Source organism: Octopus bimaculoides, chromosome 11, assembly GCF_001194135.2.
Source record: "Octopus bimaculoides isolate UCB-OBI-ISO-001 chromosome 11, ASM119413v2, whole genome shotgun sequence".
Taxonomy (NCBI): domain Eukaryota; kingdom Metazoa; phylum Mollusca; class Cephalopoda; order Octopoda; family Octopodidae; genus Octopus; species Octopus bimaculoides.
The window spans coordinates 22338872-22353596 of record NC_068991.1 but is presented as its reverse complement, the minus strand read 5'-3'; the positions used below and the strand labels follow the sequence as shown (position 1 = coordinate 22353596).

Below are 14725 nucleotides of genomic sequence, written 5' to 3'. Positions count from 1 at the left end.
TATATATATATATATATATATATATGTATATATATGTATATATGTGTGTGTGTATATATATATATATGTGTGTGTGTGTGTGTGTGTATAGGCATGGCTGTGTATCATCCATATAGTTTCAGGTTCAGTCCCTTGGGCAGGTGTCTTCTACTATAGCCTCAGGCTGATAAAATAAGTACCAGGTTCAAAAATATATGTGAGTCGATTTAGTAAATGGAAACTGAAAGAAGCCTGCTGTACATGTGTGTGTGTGTGTATGAGTGTGTATATATGTATGTGTTTGTATAAGTTAGTTCAAATTCCTTGTATTTTCACATGTGTTTGCTTGTCAGTTGTAAATAATGGCTTCACTGATAGTTGTGTTTTCTTTCAATCATCTGTGAAAGCATATCCAGACTTCTTTATGTCCTGACACGTTGTACAATTTTTGTAAACAAATGTTTCTTTCATATAATGTCATTTGTTTCCAGTTCTTCACATAAAACATGCCTGGGCTGTTTGTTGTTCAATATACTAGGAGATTATTACTTTGTTTGGAAACTAGTGTTACGGGGGTTGGTAACAGAAAGGGCATCAAGCCATAGAAAACTCTGCCTCGACAAACTCTCATGTGACCTATGCAAGCATGGAAAAGTTTGCATTAAAATATAATGATGGTGATGGTGAATGATGATGATAATGGTGATAGCAATTATGATGATGATGTTCATATACAGAAGGAAAATGAAGCACATACAACAGATAAGATATACAGGACAAGATATGGACAAGATCACCATACTCTTTTATTAACTGTTGGCAGAGGACCAAGGCAATTTCAGTGCAGTGTTTGTGTGTGTGTGTGTGTGTGCGTGTGCGCGCACATTTGTGCTTTGCATCGCTTGAATGAAAGAATGAAATGGTGAATATGTTGACATTCCTTGTTGACATTTCAATATGTGTTTTCAAAGAATTCTGGATTAAAAAAATATCTTACTAAAATAAACAAACAGGTCTTTAAAACTCCCTGTCCAGCCCATGTTATCATGGAAAGAAAAAAAAATGGATGCAAATATATTTATATACATAAATGCATGAATACATATGTATAAGTGAATTCAGGGAATGGCTAATTTCTACTGATGTATACAGTTTTTTACTTACATCATGAATATTTTGAGATTGTCATAAATACTACATCTCATTTTTGCAACCTTCTCCCCACCCCAAATCCCTCAGGTTATATGACCTGTATAAGAAAGAATTATATATATATATATATATATATATATATATATATATATATATATACATACATATATGTATATATACTTGTGGCTTACCGATTTTTGTTGGACTCTTCTACCCATCCTGACACCCTGGCTTTTACTTCAACTACTGGTTCCTCCTGCAATAAAATTATAGCAATAGAAAACTTTGTAGACTAATATTACACATGCATAAGGTGGTGAGCTGGGCAGAATCGTTAGCAGGTCAGGCAAAATGCTTTGCAACATTTCGTCCATCTGTACAATATAAGTTCAAATTCTGCTGAGGTTGACTTTGCCTTTCATCCTTTCAGGATTGATAAAATAAGTACCAGTGGAATGCTGGGGTTGATGTAGTCAACCCAAAATTGCTGACCTTGTGCTAAAATTTGAAACCAATATCACACACACACATACACATTATTAACTTCAGAAAAATGAAAGGTACAGTTAACCTCAGTGGGATTTGAACTCAGAATGTAAAGAGCAAGAACAAACACAGCAAAGTGTTTTTTCCAGCACTCTAATGATTCGCTAATCCATCACCCTTAATAGTTTCTGATTTAGACACAAAATTAGTAATTTTGTGAGGAGGGATTTATTTGATACCAGTGAAACCAGTAGTTGACTGGTACTTTATTTTATTGACCCTGAAAGGAAGAAAAGCAAAGTTGACATTGGTGGGATTTGAACTCAGAATGTAAAGGCCAGAACAAATACCGTGAAGCATCTTTTACCGAGATTTTTATGATTCTGCCAATTCAATAATAATAATAATAATAATAATGGTTTCAAATTTAGGCACAAGGCCAGCGATTATTGGGGAAGAGCTAAGCCAATTACATTGACCCCACTGCTTCACTTGTACTAATATTATTGACCCTGAAAATGTGAAATGCAAAATCAACTTTGGTGGAAATTGAACTCAGAATGTTACATAATTGACTGAAAGAAATTGGAATTGAAACTTGCATTGTTGACCTGCAGTAAAGTAGTATTTTATATTCTGTAAGAATCCTAAGAAAGACTCTTGAGATTTGAAGAGACTTGTCACCCAACTTCAAGATAAAATACCTGCTAACTAAATTAGCATGCACTAGTGAAATAATAATAATAATTCTTTCTAGTTTTGGTAAAAGGCCAGCAGTTTTAAGGTGAGGGGACAAGTTGATTATATTGACCCCAGAACTTGACTGGTACTATATTTTATCACCCACCTCCATCCCCGAAAGGATGAAGGACAGAGTTGACCTTAGTAGGATTTGAACTCAGAACATAAAACTGGAAGAAATGCAACATGCATTTTTCTGATGCTCTAATAATTCTGCTAACTTGTCACATCAATAACAATGATGATGATGATGATGCAGGCATGCATCATGCCTAGCTGTCACTTGCAAGTGGATATGACTTGGTAATGTACACCAAGCTTTTGCTAATTGTTTCAGGTGTCTATCTAGTTACATGTGGAGGCGCAATGGCCCAGTGGTTAGGGCAGCGGGCTCATGATCGTAGGATCGCGGTTTCGATTCCCAGACCAGGCGTTGTGAGTGTTTAATGAGCGAAAACACCTAAAGATCCACGAGGCTCCAGCAGGGGATGGTGGCGAACCCTGCTGTACTCTTTCACCACAACTTTCTCTCACTCTTACTTCCTGTTTCTGTTGTGCCTGTAATTCAAAGAGTCAACCTTGTCACACTGTGTCAAGCTGAATATCCCCGAGAACTACGTTAAGGGTACACGTGTCTGTGGAGTGCTCAGCCACTTGCACGTTAATTTCATGAGCAGGCTGTTCTGTTGATCGGATCAACTGGAACCATCGATGTCATAAGCGACGGAGTGCCAACACAACTATCTAGTTACAAGCAGACATAGATGTCCTGTTGATTTCTTGCGTTTAAGTAATAATGTCTTGGTGTGTTGAATTATGAGATGAAGAGACCCTGGCTGAAGTCATGATTGAAAGAGAAATGAAACATTAAGAAAAAAAGTACAAGGAATGTGTCAAAAAGATATTGAAATATAACTAACTAGAAAGAATGTCATAAAGAGATCAATGTTGAAATATACCACAGCTCTCCTTCAGTAGATGAAAAATAATTTCAATGAAATGGATGCTCCAGGAAAGTTATTACAAACATAGGATGGACTATATCTATGCAGTAATGTTAGTAGGTTGTATATATAACAAGAAGAGAAGCAGGCAGAAGATTATTCAAAGTAGCAGAGTCAGCCCTCTTGGCAATTACAGGACGAAAGAAAATATATTTAGGAAAAAAAGGAAGAGAAGCCTCTGTGCTCAGTCAGGAAAAACAATGATGAATACACAGAATCATAAAAGGAATTCAAACAAAAGACCAAAAAAAAAAAAAAAAAAATGGAAAGAATGAAAAAGTCTTAAGAAGTGTTGCAAGTACAGTTTGTCAGGCTATGAGAAATATAGCAGCAATAATAGGTTTGACTGAAAGACATAAGATTAAAGAAGTAAACAAGCTTTTTATTATGACTACATAAGAACAAATAATTAGAAACGGGCATTATTGACAGAAAACACACACACACACACACACACACACACACACACACACACACACACACACACACACACACACACACACACACACACACACACACACAGCACAGAAGTACAATAAGATATATAGTCAGTCCAATGGTTTACTATTATCTTAATCATCAATATATTTTGACTAAGTACAAGGTCTTTATTGTGAGAGAAGATATTGTAGAAACTGAATCGATAACAATATCTTAACTATTTTTTAGTTGTTTGAGATCTTTTTCTCTCCCAAGAGACAGAAACGGACAGAATACAAAGTTTAAATTTGGAACAAAAGCTTCCAAAATAGATTCTGTAATAATCAGGTGAAACTGTCTAACTTCTACACTGAGATAGAAGAGTATTGTAGGTCGCTTGAAGCATTGTGTATTGTTTGTAAAGAATAAAAAGTTTAGGAAGGTATAACAATGCACTATAGAACAAAAAATGAACTATATACCTGTTGTAACTTGGTAAACTATAGTCCGATGATATTTCGGAATTAGAATTCCTTCTTCAGATCTTATTTGCTGGAGTTTATAGCAGAGACTCCAGCAAATAAGATCTGAAGAAGGAATTCTAATTCCGAAATATCATCGGACTATAGTTTACCAAGTTACAACAGATATATAGTCCATTTTTTGTTCTATAGTGCATTGTTATACCTTCCTAAACTTTTTATTTTCTACACTGATATTTCTCCAAATTTTCTTACTTGCAGTACACTTAAACACATTTTGAGCATTAAATAAAGATAAATGTAGCAAGAAATATTTATTTATTTTAACTTATAAAAATAGATAATTGAACCCTTTTCATAACCAACCCATTTGAGACCATCTCAGTTCTATAATACGAATTTTCTTTTTTAAAGTGATCTAAATTAGAACCTTGAATAAAAATTTCATGTAAATTTATTTTAAAAGATAAGGCAGTGAGCTGGCAGAATTGTTATCATGTAGGACAGCATTTCTTCCAGTTCTTTATGTGCTTAGCTCAAATCCTGTAAGGTCACCTTGCCTTTCATCCTATTGAGAATGATAAAATAAAGTACCAGTTACGTACTGGGTCAATGTAATTGACTAACTTCACTTTCAATTGTTGGTCTTGTGCCAAAATTTAAAACAGAAAAAAGATTTACTAACTTCTCTTTTACTCTTTTACTTGTTTCAGTCATTTGACTGTGGCCATGCTGGAGCACCGCCTTTAGTCGAGCAAATCGACCCCAGGACTTATTTTTTGTAAGCCTAGCACTTATTCTATCAGTCTCTTTTGCCGAACCGCTAAGTTACGGGGACATAAACACATCAGCATTGGTTGTCAAGCGATATTGGGGAGACAAACACAGACACACAAACACACACACATACACATATATATACATATATACGATGGGCTTCTTTCAGTTTCTGTCAACCAAATCCACTCACAAGGCTTTGGTCGGGCTGAGGCTATAGTAGAAGACACTTGTCCAAGGTGCCACGCAGTGGGACTGAACCTGGAACCATGTAGTTGGTAAGCAAGCTACTTACCACACACCCACTCCTATTATTTTCAAAAATTAATTGAAACAAAGGCAGAGGGTTTCAACAGAAATATGGTAGCAAGAGGGCTAAACTCGAGAAAATTATCGAGTAACTGTTTCTTCATTCAGCATTGTTAATGGTGGTGGCTGTCAACTTTCCAACCAAACCAATGTAAAGAATGTTTTCATTTTTTTTTTCTTTTTAGATTTCTGATGCTAAGTGACAGGATGAGATTTGAACCCAGAATTATAGAGCTGGAATCAGTGCTGGATTAACAGTTAGGCAAAATAAGCACATGTTTAGGGCATCAAGGGAAGTGGGGCATCACAGCAATGGAAAATGGTTTACAGTACAAAAAAATCACTTTAAACTTGCTAAAATAATATTTGAAGTGGTTTGTGATTGGAAATATAATTTCAAAGTGTTCATGATGTCACAATGAGGATCTGATCAAAGGCTTTGCAATTAAAAATAGTAGGAGAAAACTTTTTGAATATAAATAAAATGGAAGAATACAAAAATACACTTTATTTTCCATCTTACTGTTAGTTTTGTTGCATTTTGAAAAATAAAAATTTATGTTATGGTTTATTATTGTTTGGATTTTGAATTACATATACATAGGGGGCCCCAAAATCTTTTAAGTGCTTAGGGTATCTATGGGTCTTAATATCTGACCCTGGCTGGAATTGACACCTCAAGGCTTCCTGTCTGATACTCTAACAGTTTTGTCACTCCACTACCCTTAACTGGTACTTTTTTTTTTATCTAACCGAAGAGAATGAAAGGCTAAGTTGACCTTAGTGGGATTTGAACCTAGCAAACAGTTTGGAACAAACATCATGAGATATTCTATTCAATGCTTTTATTACTCTCTCAATTTACCACCCTAAAGCACAGTTATCAAAACATCATATTTAGAATTTCTGGTTGTATTTTTCCTATTTTTAAAAATCCTTATATTATTTTTTCAGCACACATAACTACATCTTACTGCACACCTGTGTGCCATAGAACAGTGCCATAGAGCACTGTTTAGGACTCATTGATCTACGTCCTTTAATATTGGCAGAATCGTTAGCACACTGGGTGAAATGCTTAGCAGTATTTTGTCTGCCACTACGTTCTGAGTTCAAATTCCGCTGAGGTCGACTTTGCCTTTCATCCGTTTGGTGTCGATTAAATAAGTACCAGTTATGCACTGGAGTCGATGTAATTGACTTAATCCCTTTGTCTGTCCTTGTTTGTCCGCTCTATGTTTAGCCCCCTGTAGGCAATAAAGAAATAAATATTGATTTCAAATTTTGGCAAAGGCCAGCAATTTTGGGGAAGGATATAAGTCAGTTACATCGACCCCAGTGTTCAACAGGTACTTATTTTACTGACCCCGAAAGGGTGAAAAGCAAAGTCGACCTCAATGGAATTTGAACTCAAACTGTAAAGCCAGAAGAAGAAATGTTGTCAAGCATTTTTCCTGGTGCGGTAATGATTCTGTCAGCTCACTGCCATGCACCATTTAATATTATAATTACTTTTATGGTGTGAGCTGGCAGAATTGTTGGCATGCCAGGCAAAATGCTTAGTGACATTTCATCCGTTTATGTTCCGAGTTCAAATTCTATCAAGGTCAACTATGCTTGTTATCCTTTCAGGCTCAATAAAATAAGTACACTGATAATCGAAATTAACCCCACCATGAAATTTTGGCCTTGTGCTAAAATTTGAAACCAATATTGTAATTGCATTTATTATATAATGAGTTCAAGACAAAAAGAAAAGCGAATAACATTTTCAGTTACCTGTGATTCATTTGGTTGTGAAGACTTTGCTGCTCGTCTTCCTTGTTTTGCAATCTGGAAAAACAAAATGGAAAACAATCTGGAAAACAAAAATAGCTAATAGTACATATGGTATCATTCTTTTTTTTTTTTTAATTGCTTCAGTCACTGCACTGAGGCCATGCTGGGGCACCATCTTGAAACATTTAGTGAAAGAAATTGACCCCAGTACTGGTTTTTAAATCTGGTACTTATTCTGTTAGTCTCTTTTGCTGAACTACTAGATTATAGGGATGTAAATAAGCCAACACTGGCTGTCAGGTGATGGGGGAAACAAACACAAACACAAAGACACACACACATATATATATGACAGGCCTCCACATAGTTTCCAACAACCAAAACCACTCACAAGGATGGCTTGGAGTTATCCTTGGATGGCCTGGAGTTATCCTTGGCAAGTAGAAGATACTTGCCCAAGGTACTGCACAGTGGGGCAGAACCTGTAATCACAAGGTTGCAAAGTGAGTTTCTTAACCAAACAAGCCATCTCTGTACTGAAATAATTTTTTAAAATTCAAATCCAACCTCTGCATCATAAATAAAATTATAACAGATAAGTGAATGAGACATCAGAAGCTCACATCGCTGGAAATGAGTTCAGGTCTGACTGCAGGAGTTATACTGTGAGTCCAGTCTACTGAGATGAAAGGCAAAACTGTGTTTATTCAGCAGAATTGTCAGTTATCAGATATCTTCACCAGATTCACAATTCTTAGATCAGAAAATAATGACTATTTATATCAGGTTATACAATTTTAGGGTAAATAAAGTCAATTTTTGTCAGATCACTTATAAATGTTACCAGAAGCATGTAGTCAGGTATAACTAATTGTATGTTTAGGCTTTCGAAGACTAAACTGGCTTCCACTTCAGACTTGCAGAGTGAGGGCAGTTACTAGGAACACAGTAGAGTAGTGGATTGGCAGAATTGTTAGAGCATCAGGTGCTTTAACAATTCAGAGGTTATGGTTCTGACTGTGACTGAATTATCATTGCAGTAGAATTGATTGCTTGACCTTTCATGATCAGTGCTATCTATACTTGCAGTATTTCTTATGGCACTTTGTATTGAATTTCTGGGTGATAGACTTGTTACATTATTCAGTTGAAGACCATTAACTGGCACCTCGGTTACTTCAGCAAAAAGATTTAGATCAGGTCTCAAGTTTGAAGATAATTTCCTCACTTCCTTCCATTAGTTTTGAAGGCTCTGAAAATACAATAGGTCATGTACCCTAACCATCCTCTCTCTGATAAATATAAATACCCTTCTTTTAACTTACACTATTGTACTCAATAGTTAGGTAGCATAGGACAGATGAACTCAATGTAATGTTAACAACTATCTAGAAATAGCACAAAGACTTAAAAATTCAGGGGTAGTGTTCAGTGTACTATAAGACCACTGGGAATGAAGCACATCTTAGCTTTTGTTAAAGAATGTCTCCAAGAGAAGGATCTATTTTGTTCACAACTACACAGGAGGTATGACTGGATAAGTAATATGGGCTCAGCAGCCCTGGAAAGCAGCCAAATTAGGAGCAAGACAATTCCAAGCATAAATCTTCACAGTCTGTTAGGGTCTGAAAAGTGGAAACGGCTAAGGGAATCAACCCAACAGGAAATTGGGTCAGAAGAGAATTTTGGCCACCACTAGACTAATGATCATATTTTTATTTAGCCAATAATTGGAGGGGAGAAGTAAAGCAGACTGTATTGAACTAGTATATTACTAGTACTTGCTTTATAGAATACTACCAGAAACATAAAGGAAAAAGTTTCTTCCACTGGGATTTGAACTTAGGACAAATCTAAGCATTTAATTGAGACTTCTACTGAATGCTTACCATTTTGAAGTCTGCTCGATTCAATGATGACCTGAGGCTAAGCAACAACAAACGATTTTTGGTTGGTCGAATTCACCTCAGAAATTACCTACATCTTAGTCTAATGACACCAGTAGTGTAAAACGGAAACATAGCTGTGGGATATCAGAGCGGAATTCTTGTCCAACCCTTCGTGTAGTGTGGGCCAAAAAAATTCCATGAATGTGAGGAACAGTTAGAAAAAGAGTTAACAATAATTCCAGGCCTCCATCAACCAGGGTTGATTATGTATACTTTTGCACATGGGAAGTTTCTATCCAGGGCACAATCTAGAAGACTAGCCTTTACTTATTCAACAAGTCTCCATCTTGATGCCACCTATGTCCAACGAAAAATGGGCTGATACAACTTGGTACCCGTATTGTTACAGTCAAATTTAAATAGCCAGAACAAGCCATTGTGTCTAATATCCTAAAAGTTCTACGAATTTGACACTTCAATTTTAAAAGCTAGAAGAGTGAAAGGCGGATTTGAGATTTGAACCTTGAAAGTTTAGAGACAGAACAAACACTATGAGGTTGACACTCTAATGATTTTGCCAGCATGTGTCAGAAATAAATGAGCAAACACTTAAAAAAAAATAAGCCCTATAATCTGGATTCAAGCTTGGGAAAGGAATCAATGTCATTATGACGTTCTGCCTTTCTTCTAAAAATGTTAGGCTTGATGTCAACCTGGAAACGGCAAGGGAGGTAACTCCAGTCTGTCCTCAGCGGTATTTTATGAAAGTGATGTTAATCAGCATTTACGTCTACTTCACATGCAAGCATAGGCTGAATGAGTGCATACATTATCATCGCTCCTGCATTGGTTGTTGTCACATTAAGTGTTTTATGTAAGTGTTTTTTTACAAAAAGTTTCTAAACTTGTAAAAACCTTATTTTTGACAATTGAATTTATTTCGATCATAAATTAACGAAAAGAATATTTATAGTAAATTCCATATGATTAAAAATATATATAAGATGAAGGCAGAAAATAAATTATTTATTTTTTTACTGCCATAGGCTACTTTTGGAAAGAAAAAGGAGTTTCATTTACACAAATAAAACGAAACACAAAAGACTTTGTATGTAATCGGTTACTTGCAAGATTTTAATCAATAAAGAAATGCATTTAGACAGACTTGACTACAATCACATATCAAATAGTATGGATAAGAATGGTTACAATTAATAACGCAAATATAAAGCCTCAATTTTCTATGAAATAGTAAAATGAGGACTGTTATGGTGCCTTTCCTAAATACTATCACACAATATAAAGAAAATATAGAACAAATTTCTCGTTAGGTCTCGTCAATGTAACAGAGAAATCAACGAAATATACATCGACAAACATGCTGGATTCTTTAAAAAGGAGACTTTACATTTCAAGTTCTAAACAGAGTGGACATTAATTGGTTGATTTGTTTAGTTCCATATCCCCGTGCTATAGGCTCGTGCAAATAATATTGATTAAGGATGCTAGGGTCAGCATCCTTAACAACAACTGCCACAACAATAAGGTTAAGAATGTGGCAAGAACAATATTTTAAAGGGCTGTCTTATATATACACATAATCACTACGAACTGACTTTGATCTAAAAAATAGTGAAATAACCTGTAGATTAAACTCACTCGCGATTTCGCTTCTCCGATCTCTAAGTCCTCCATGTTGTATTTATATACATGGCTGGTTGCTTGGGGACGAGACTAGGGGAGATCACTGTTGTTGCTGAGAAGGTACCAAGCGAGGTAACTGCTATATTTCATTTTGTTTTTTCTTTTTTCTTCACCGCTGCAGATGATTATAGTTATGGTGTTAGTATTATATGTTGGTATTGTACTATGGACAACACGGCGAGCTGGCCGAAACGTTAACACGTCGGGCAAAATGCTTAGCGGTATTTCGTCTGTTTTTACGTTCTGAGTTCAAATTCCGCCGAGGTCGACTTTGCTTTCATCTTTTTGGGGTCGATAAATTAAGTACCAGTTGCGTACCGGAATCGATCTAATCGACTGGCCCCCTCTCCAAAAATTTCAGGCCTTGTGCCTAGAGTAGAAAAAAATGTACTACGGACCTAAGGATGCAGTTTACGCACCGTTATTAATGTCTAGTTATGTTAAGACAAGCTAACTATTGTTGGCTCAGTCCACGAGGCTGTAAATACACACAATATCCAGCCGATCCATTATGGAGCGTTCCCTATCCTCAGCACAGTTACAAGTGTTTTTGTCAGCATCATCCTCTTTATCATCACTTTTAATTTCACTTTTAATTTCTGGTAGCCAGAAACAAAAATGTGCAAAAAATGTTTTATAATATAGCCCCAGGCATATATTATACATGTGTACATGTATGTGTGTATGCATGTGTGTGTGTGTGTGTGTGTGTGTATACATACATCTGGCTAGATGTATAAATATTCACACACACACACATATATAAACATACATACGTACATATATATATATATATTGAGAGAGGGGAGAGAGAGATTAAATTTTTCCTTGAAATCCTCACTGTCTTTTGGCCAGACACTACTTTCACCACACCACACACCTGTCTTAATCTATTCTTGCTAATGAGAAACAATTGAGAATTCATTATATACACACTTTCACCAGCGACGTCCTGATTCATAGTGTCACATTACTTTTGCAATTTAGAACATCTCACACCTCTGATTCTCATGCCACAGAACATTGCCAACACTCACAAATTCTGCTTCTGTCCTTGCTAAATATACTTGATGTCTAGCTTCTCTTTTTCATTACCTGATATTGTTCCTTACTCTCCCTATTTCTACCATCTTTCCAGACTTGTCACTTAGCTTTTATAGCTGTTTCTACTGTATATCTTCTGTTTTGTTAGAATGATACTCCATCCACACATCTGATCTATGGCTTACGGCTGATTGTTTTATAAATCTAGTTAACTACTATATTACAAGTCTCTAACTGATCTTCACTCTTGACATATGTTTTACTTTGTACTTCTCTGGTCTTCTAAAGTGATATTTTATCTTTCAAATCTTCTTTCCGTAGATGTTGTGTTTTGGGTCAGTCTAGCTTTTAAGCTAATCAATAGTCTGAATTGAATGATGCATTTTTTATTAGGGGAAAAATGTAGGATTCACGAACATCTGCCTATTGCATTTTCTGATGTGTATAAGGTCTATCTATCTTCTGGCTTGTATACTTACCTGATTGGCTGACTGTTTCCTGAAGTTAGTATCACAAATAATTAGGTCATATGCATCACAGAACCCTCTTCATTCCTTGTTTTGTACACACAGCCACCATGTGCATCAGAATACTTATCATGGTTCTGCTCAATATGACCTTTAAAGTTGCTACCCATTATAACTGATGTGATTATTAAGTGCTACTGAGATAGTATGCAAGAGAGCCCCATAAAAACAGTTGTTTGCTCATTATTAGCCCTGATTGTGGTGCTTATGTAGAGATCTCATGTGTTGTCTCTAATATTATCATTCTGTTACCTACTCTGGCTACCACAAGTACTTTATTTATCCACCTGTCTGCCAAAAATATGTCTTTAGAGTTGTAACTCACTCTGAAGAATTTCTTGTCCATGTGGTATCTTACTTCTTGTGCACAACACATATCTACTTTCTTCCACTCAAGTAGCTCTATAACTACACTCTCTATATATTATATCTACCTTTCATTGTGCTAGCATTGGTGTTAGTAACCCTGAAAGTTTGCACTTGACAGTGATAGGAAAGCTTTTGTAGGGGTTTTAGTTATTACATTAAATCTTACAATATATACAATTCTATATATTATTGATAAAATATTGTTAATATAGCAGTGGTATTTCAACCTAATGAGGCTGTTGGTTTGATCTCTATTCATGCGTGTGTGTATGGTGGGGGCAGGGTTAAGCCAGTGGATTGAAAGTACTTGTAATTAATGTACTTTGTCACATACTGTGCCACACTGATTCTGCCTAAGGATTACTTTAAGGCAACATACATCTGTTCTCTTAAAGTAATTAGTCATAGTAATACTAGTCATTAGTATAATTCAAGTGGTTATTCAGCTGATCAAATATCTGGAATACTCATGGCTGAAACTGATGGAGATCCATTTACTAATAGTTTTTGCCCAGAGATAACCTGTGTGCAATGTATTGAGTGCAAATATACTGAGAGAAAAATTGGGTATAAGAGGAATCAAATGTAGCATGTAAGAGAGAAGACTACGTAGGTTTGGACATGTGATGTGTATGAATCAGGACAGCTACATAAAGAAGTGCTGATCCCTGAAAGTGGATGGTACCTAGAGAAGAGGGAGACCAGGAAGACGTGGGATGAAGTGGTTAGGACCAATCTCAGGATGTTGGGCCTCACAGAGGAAATGACAATGGACTGAGCTGTTTAGTGGTATGAAGTTCTAGAGAAGAGCTGCCCACATCAGTGAAACTGAGTTCTAGAAGCACTGTGTGTCCCACTCAAACTTAATACAAAAACTTCTCACATACTCCACCACAACAACCCAAACTACATTTCTACATCTCTTCTCTTCTTCACATTTCCACTTCATGCACTAAGCTTACTTCCCACTCCTCAAAACTGTCCTCTTGGCCTTGTGCCACTATATCATTGCTCTCCACTAGCCCCCGACCTGTGTGTTCCACCAACATGCCCTGTCTCACTGTATTATTGCTATCTTCTAGCCTCCGACCTGTGTTCCACCCACACATAACAAGAAAACTTTTCACTCACCCTACCCCAACAAACCAATCTACATTTCCACATTTCTTCTCTCCCTCACATTTCCTCCTTCATACACTATGCCAAGCTCCCACTCTCCAATCCTGTCTTCACGGCCCTGTTCCTCTGTATTATTGCTATCTGGTAGCCTCCCAATTCTATATATATCCAGATTTTCGTCACTCCCTCTCCACCTCCACACTCTTTAGTCACGCTTCCTTTGCAATATGCTGCCATTTATACGATGGTGTTCAAACTTCAAGGGTATGCCCTGGCACTTGCCACCATCTGTATCTCTCTCTTCTTTTACTCAACCATCCTATTTATATTCTGATTCCCGTCCCTTGTGAGTATGCCTGGCATTCTGCCACCATTTCTATCCTGTTGTCTCCCACTCTCTCTCTCTCCTTCCCCTGCACTTTCCTCAGGTTGGGTAACCATGTACTTCCACGAAGACATGTTTCTGTCTTCATTCTCTCTCTCTCCAGCCAGGTAACCTTGTACTTCCTCTACAGCAAGACTCCTGTTTCTGTCTCTCTGTCTCACTATAACCTTTCATCATCCGACACAAGATCACCTCCTCCAATGCCTCCTCCCTTCTTGAAAGTTTTATTTTTTTATGTCTTGCAAGTACTTGGTGACCCTGTCAGTACAGGTGCTACTTAAAAGCACCCAGTCCATACTCTAAAGCAGTTGGTGTTTGGAAGGGCATCCAGCTGTAAAAACCTTGCCAAAACCGACCTCGTCTGTGCTTGTGCTATGTAAAAATCACTAAGTCCACTCTACCACGTGGTTGGTGTCAGGAAGGGCATCCAACTGTAAAAACCTTGCCAAAACTGACCTCGTCTGTGCTTGTGCCATGTAAAAATCACTAAGTCCACTCTACCAAGTGGTTGGTGTCAGGAAGGACATCCAACTGTAAAAATCCTGCCAAAACAGTCACA

At 36.7% G+C, this 14725-nt stretch overlaps 1 protein-coding gene across 3 annotated transcripts in view; it reads right to left on the bottom strand.

Moving 5' to 3' along the window:
- LOC106879400 (intraflagellar transport protein 43 homolog) overlaps positions 1 to 10778 on the bottom strand; it is a 50980-nt gene extending 40202 nt beyond the window's left edge. Inside the window, exons 1-3 of one of the 3 annotated variants that reach the window (XM_014928941.2) lie at positions 10678 to 10778; positions 7130 to 7183; positions 1323 to 1387 (exon numbers count right to left, since the gene is read on the bottom strand). In XM_014928941.2, the coding sequence (XP_014784427.1) occupies positions 1323 to 1387; positions 7130 to 7183; positions 10678 to 10713 (155 nt within the window). In that variant the 5' untranslated portion in view covers positions 10714 to 10778. Of the gene's footprint in view, positions 1 to 1322; positions 1388 to 7129; positions 7184 to 9018; positions 9620 to 10677 lie in introns of those variants that run through there. The other 2 variants (XM_014928942.2, XM_014928943.2) reach the window with 2 other exon arrangements.
- Positions 10779 to 14725: the final 3947 nt, after the last annotated feature.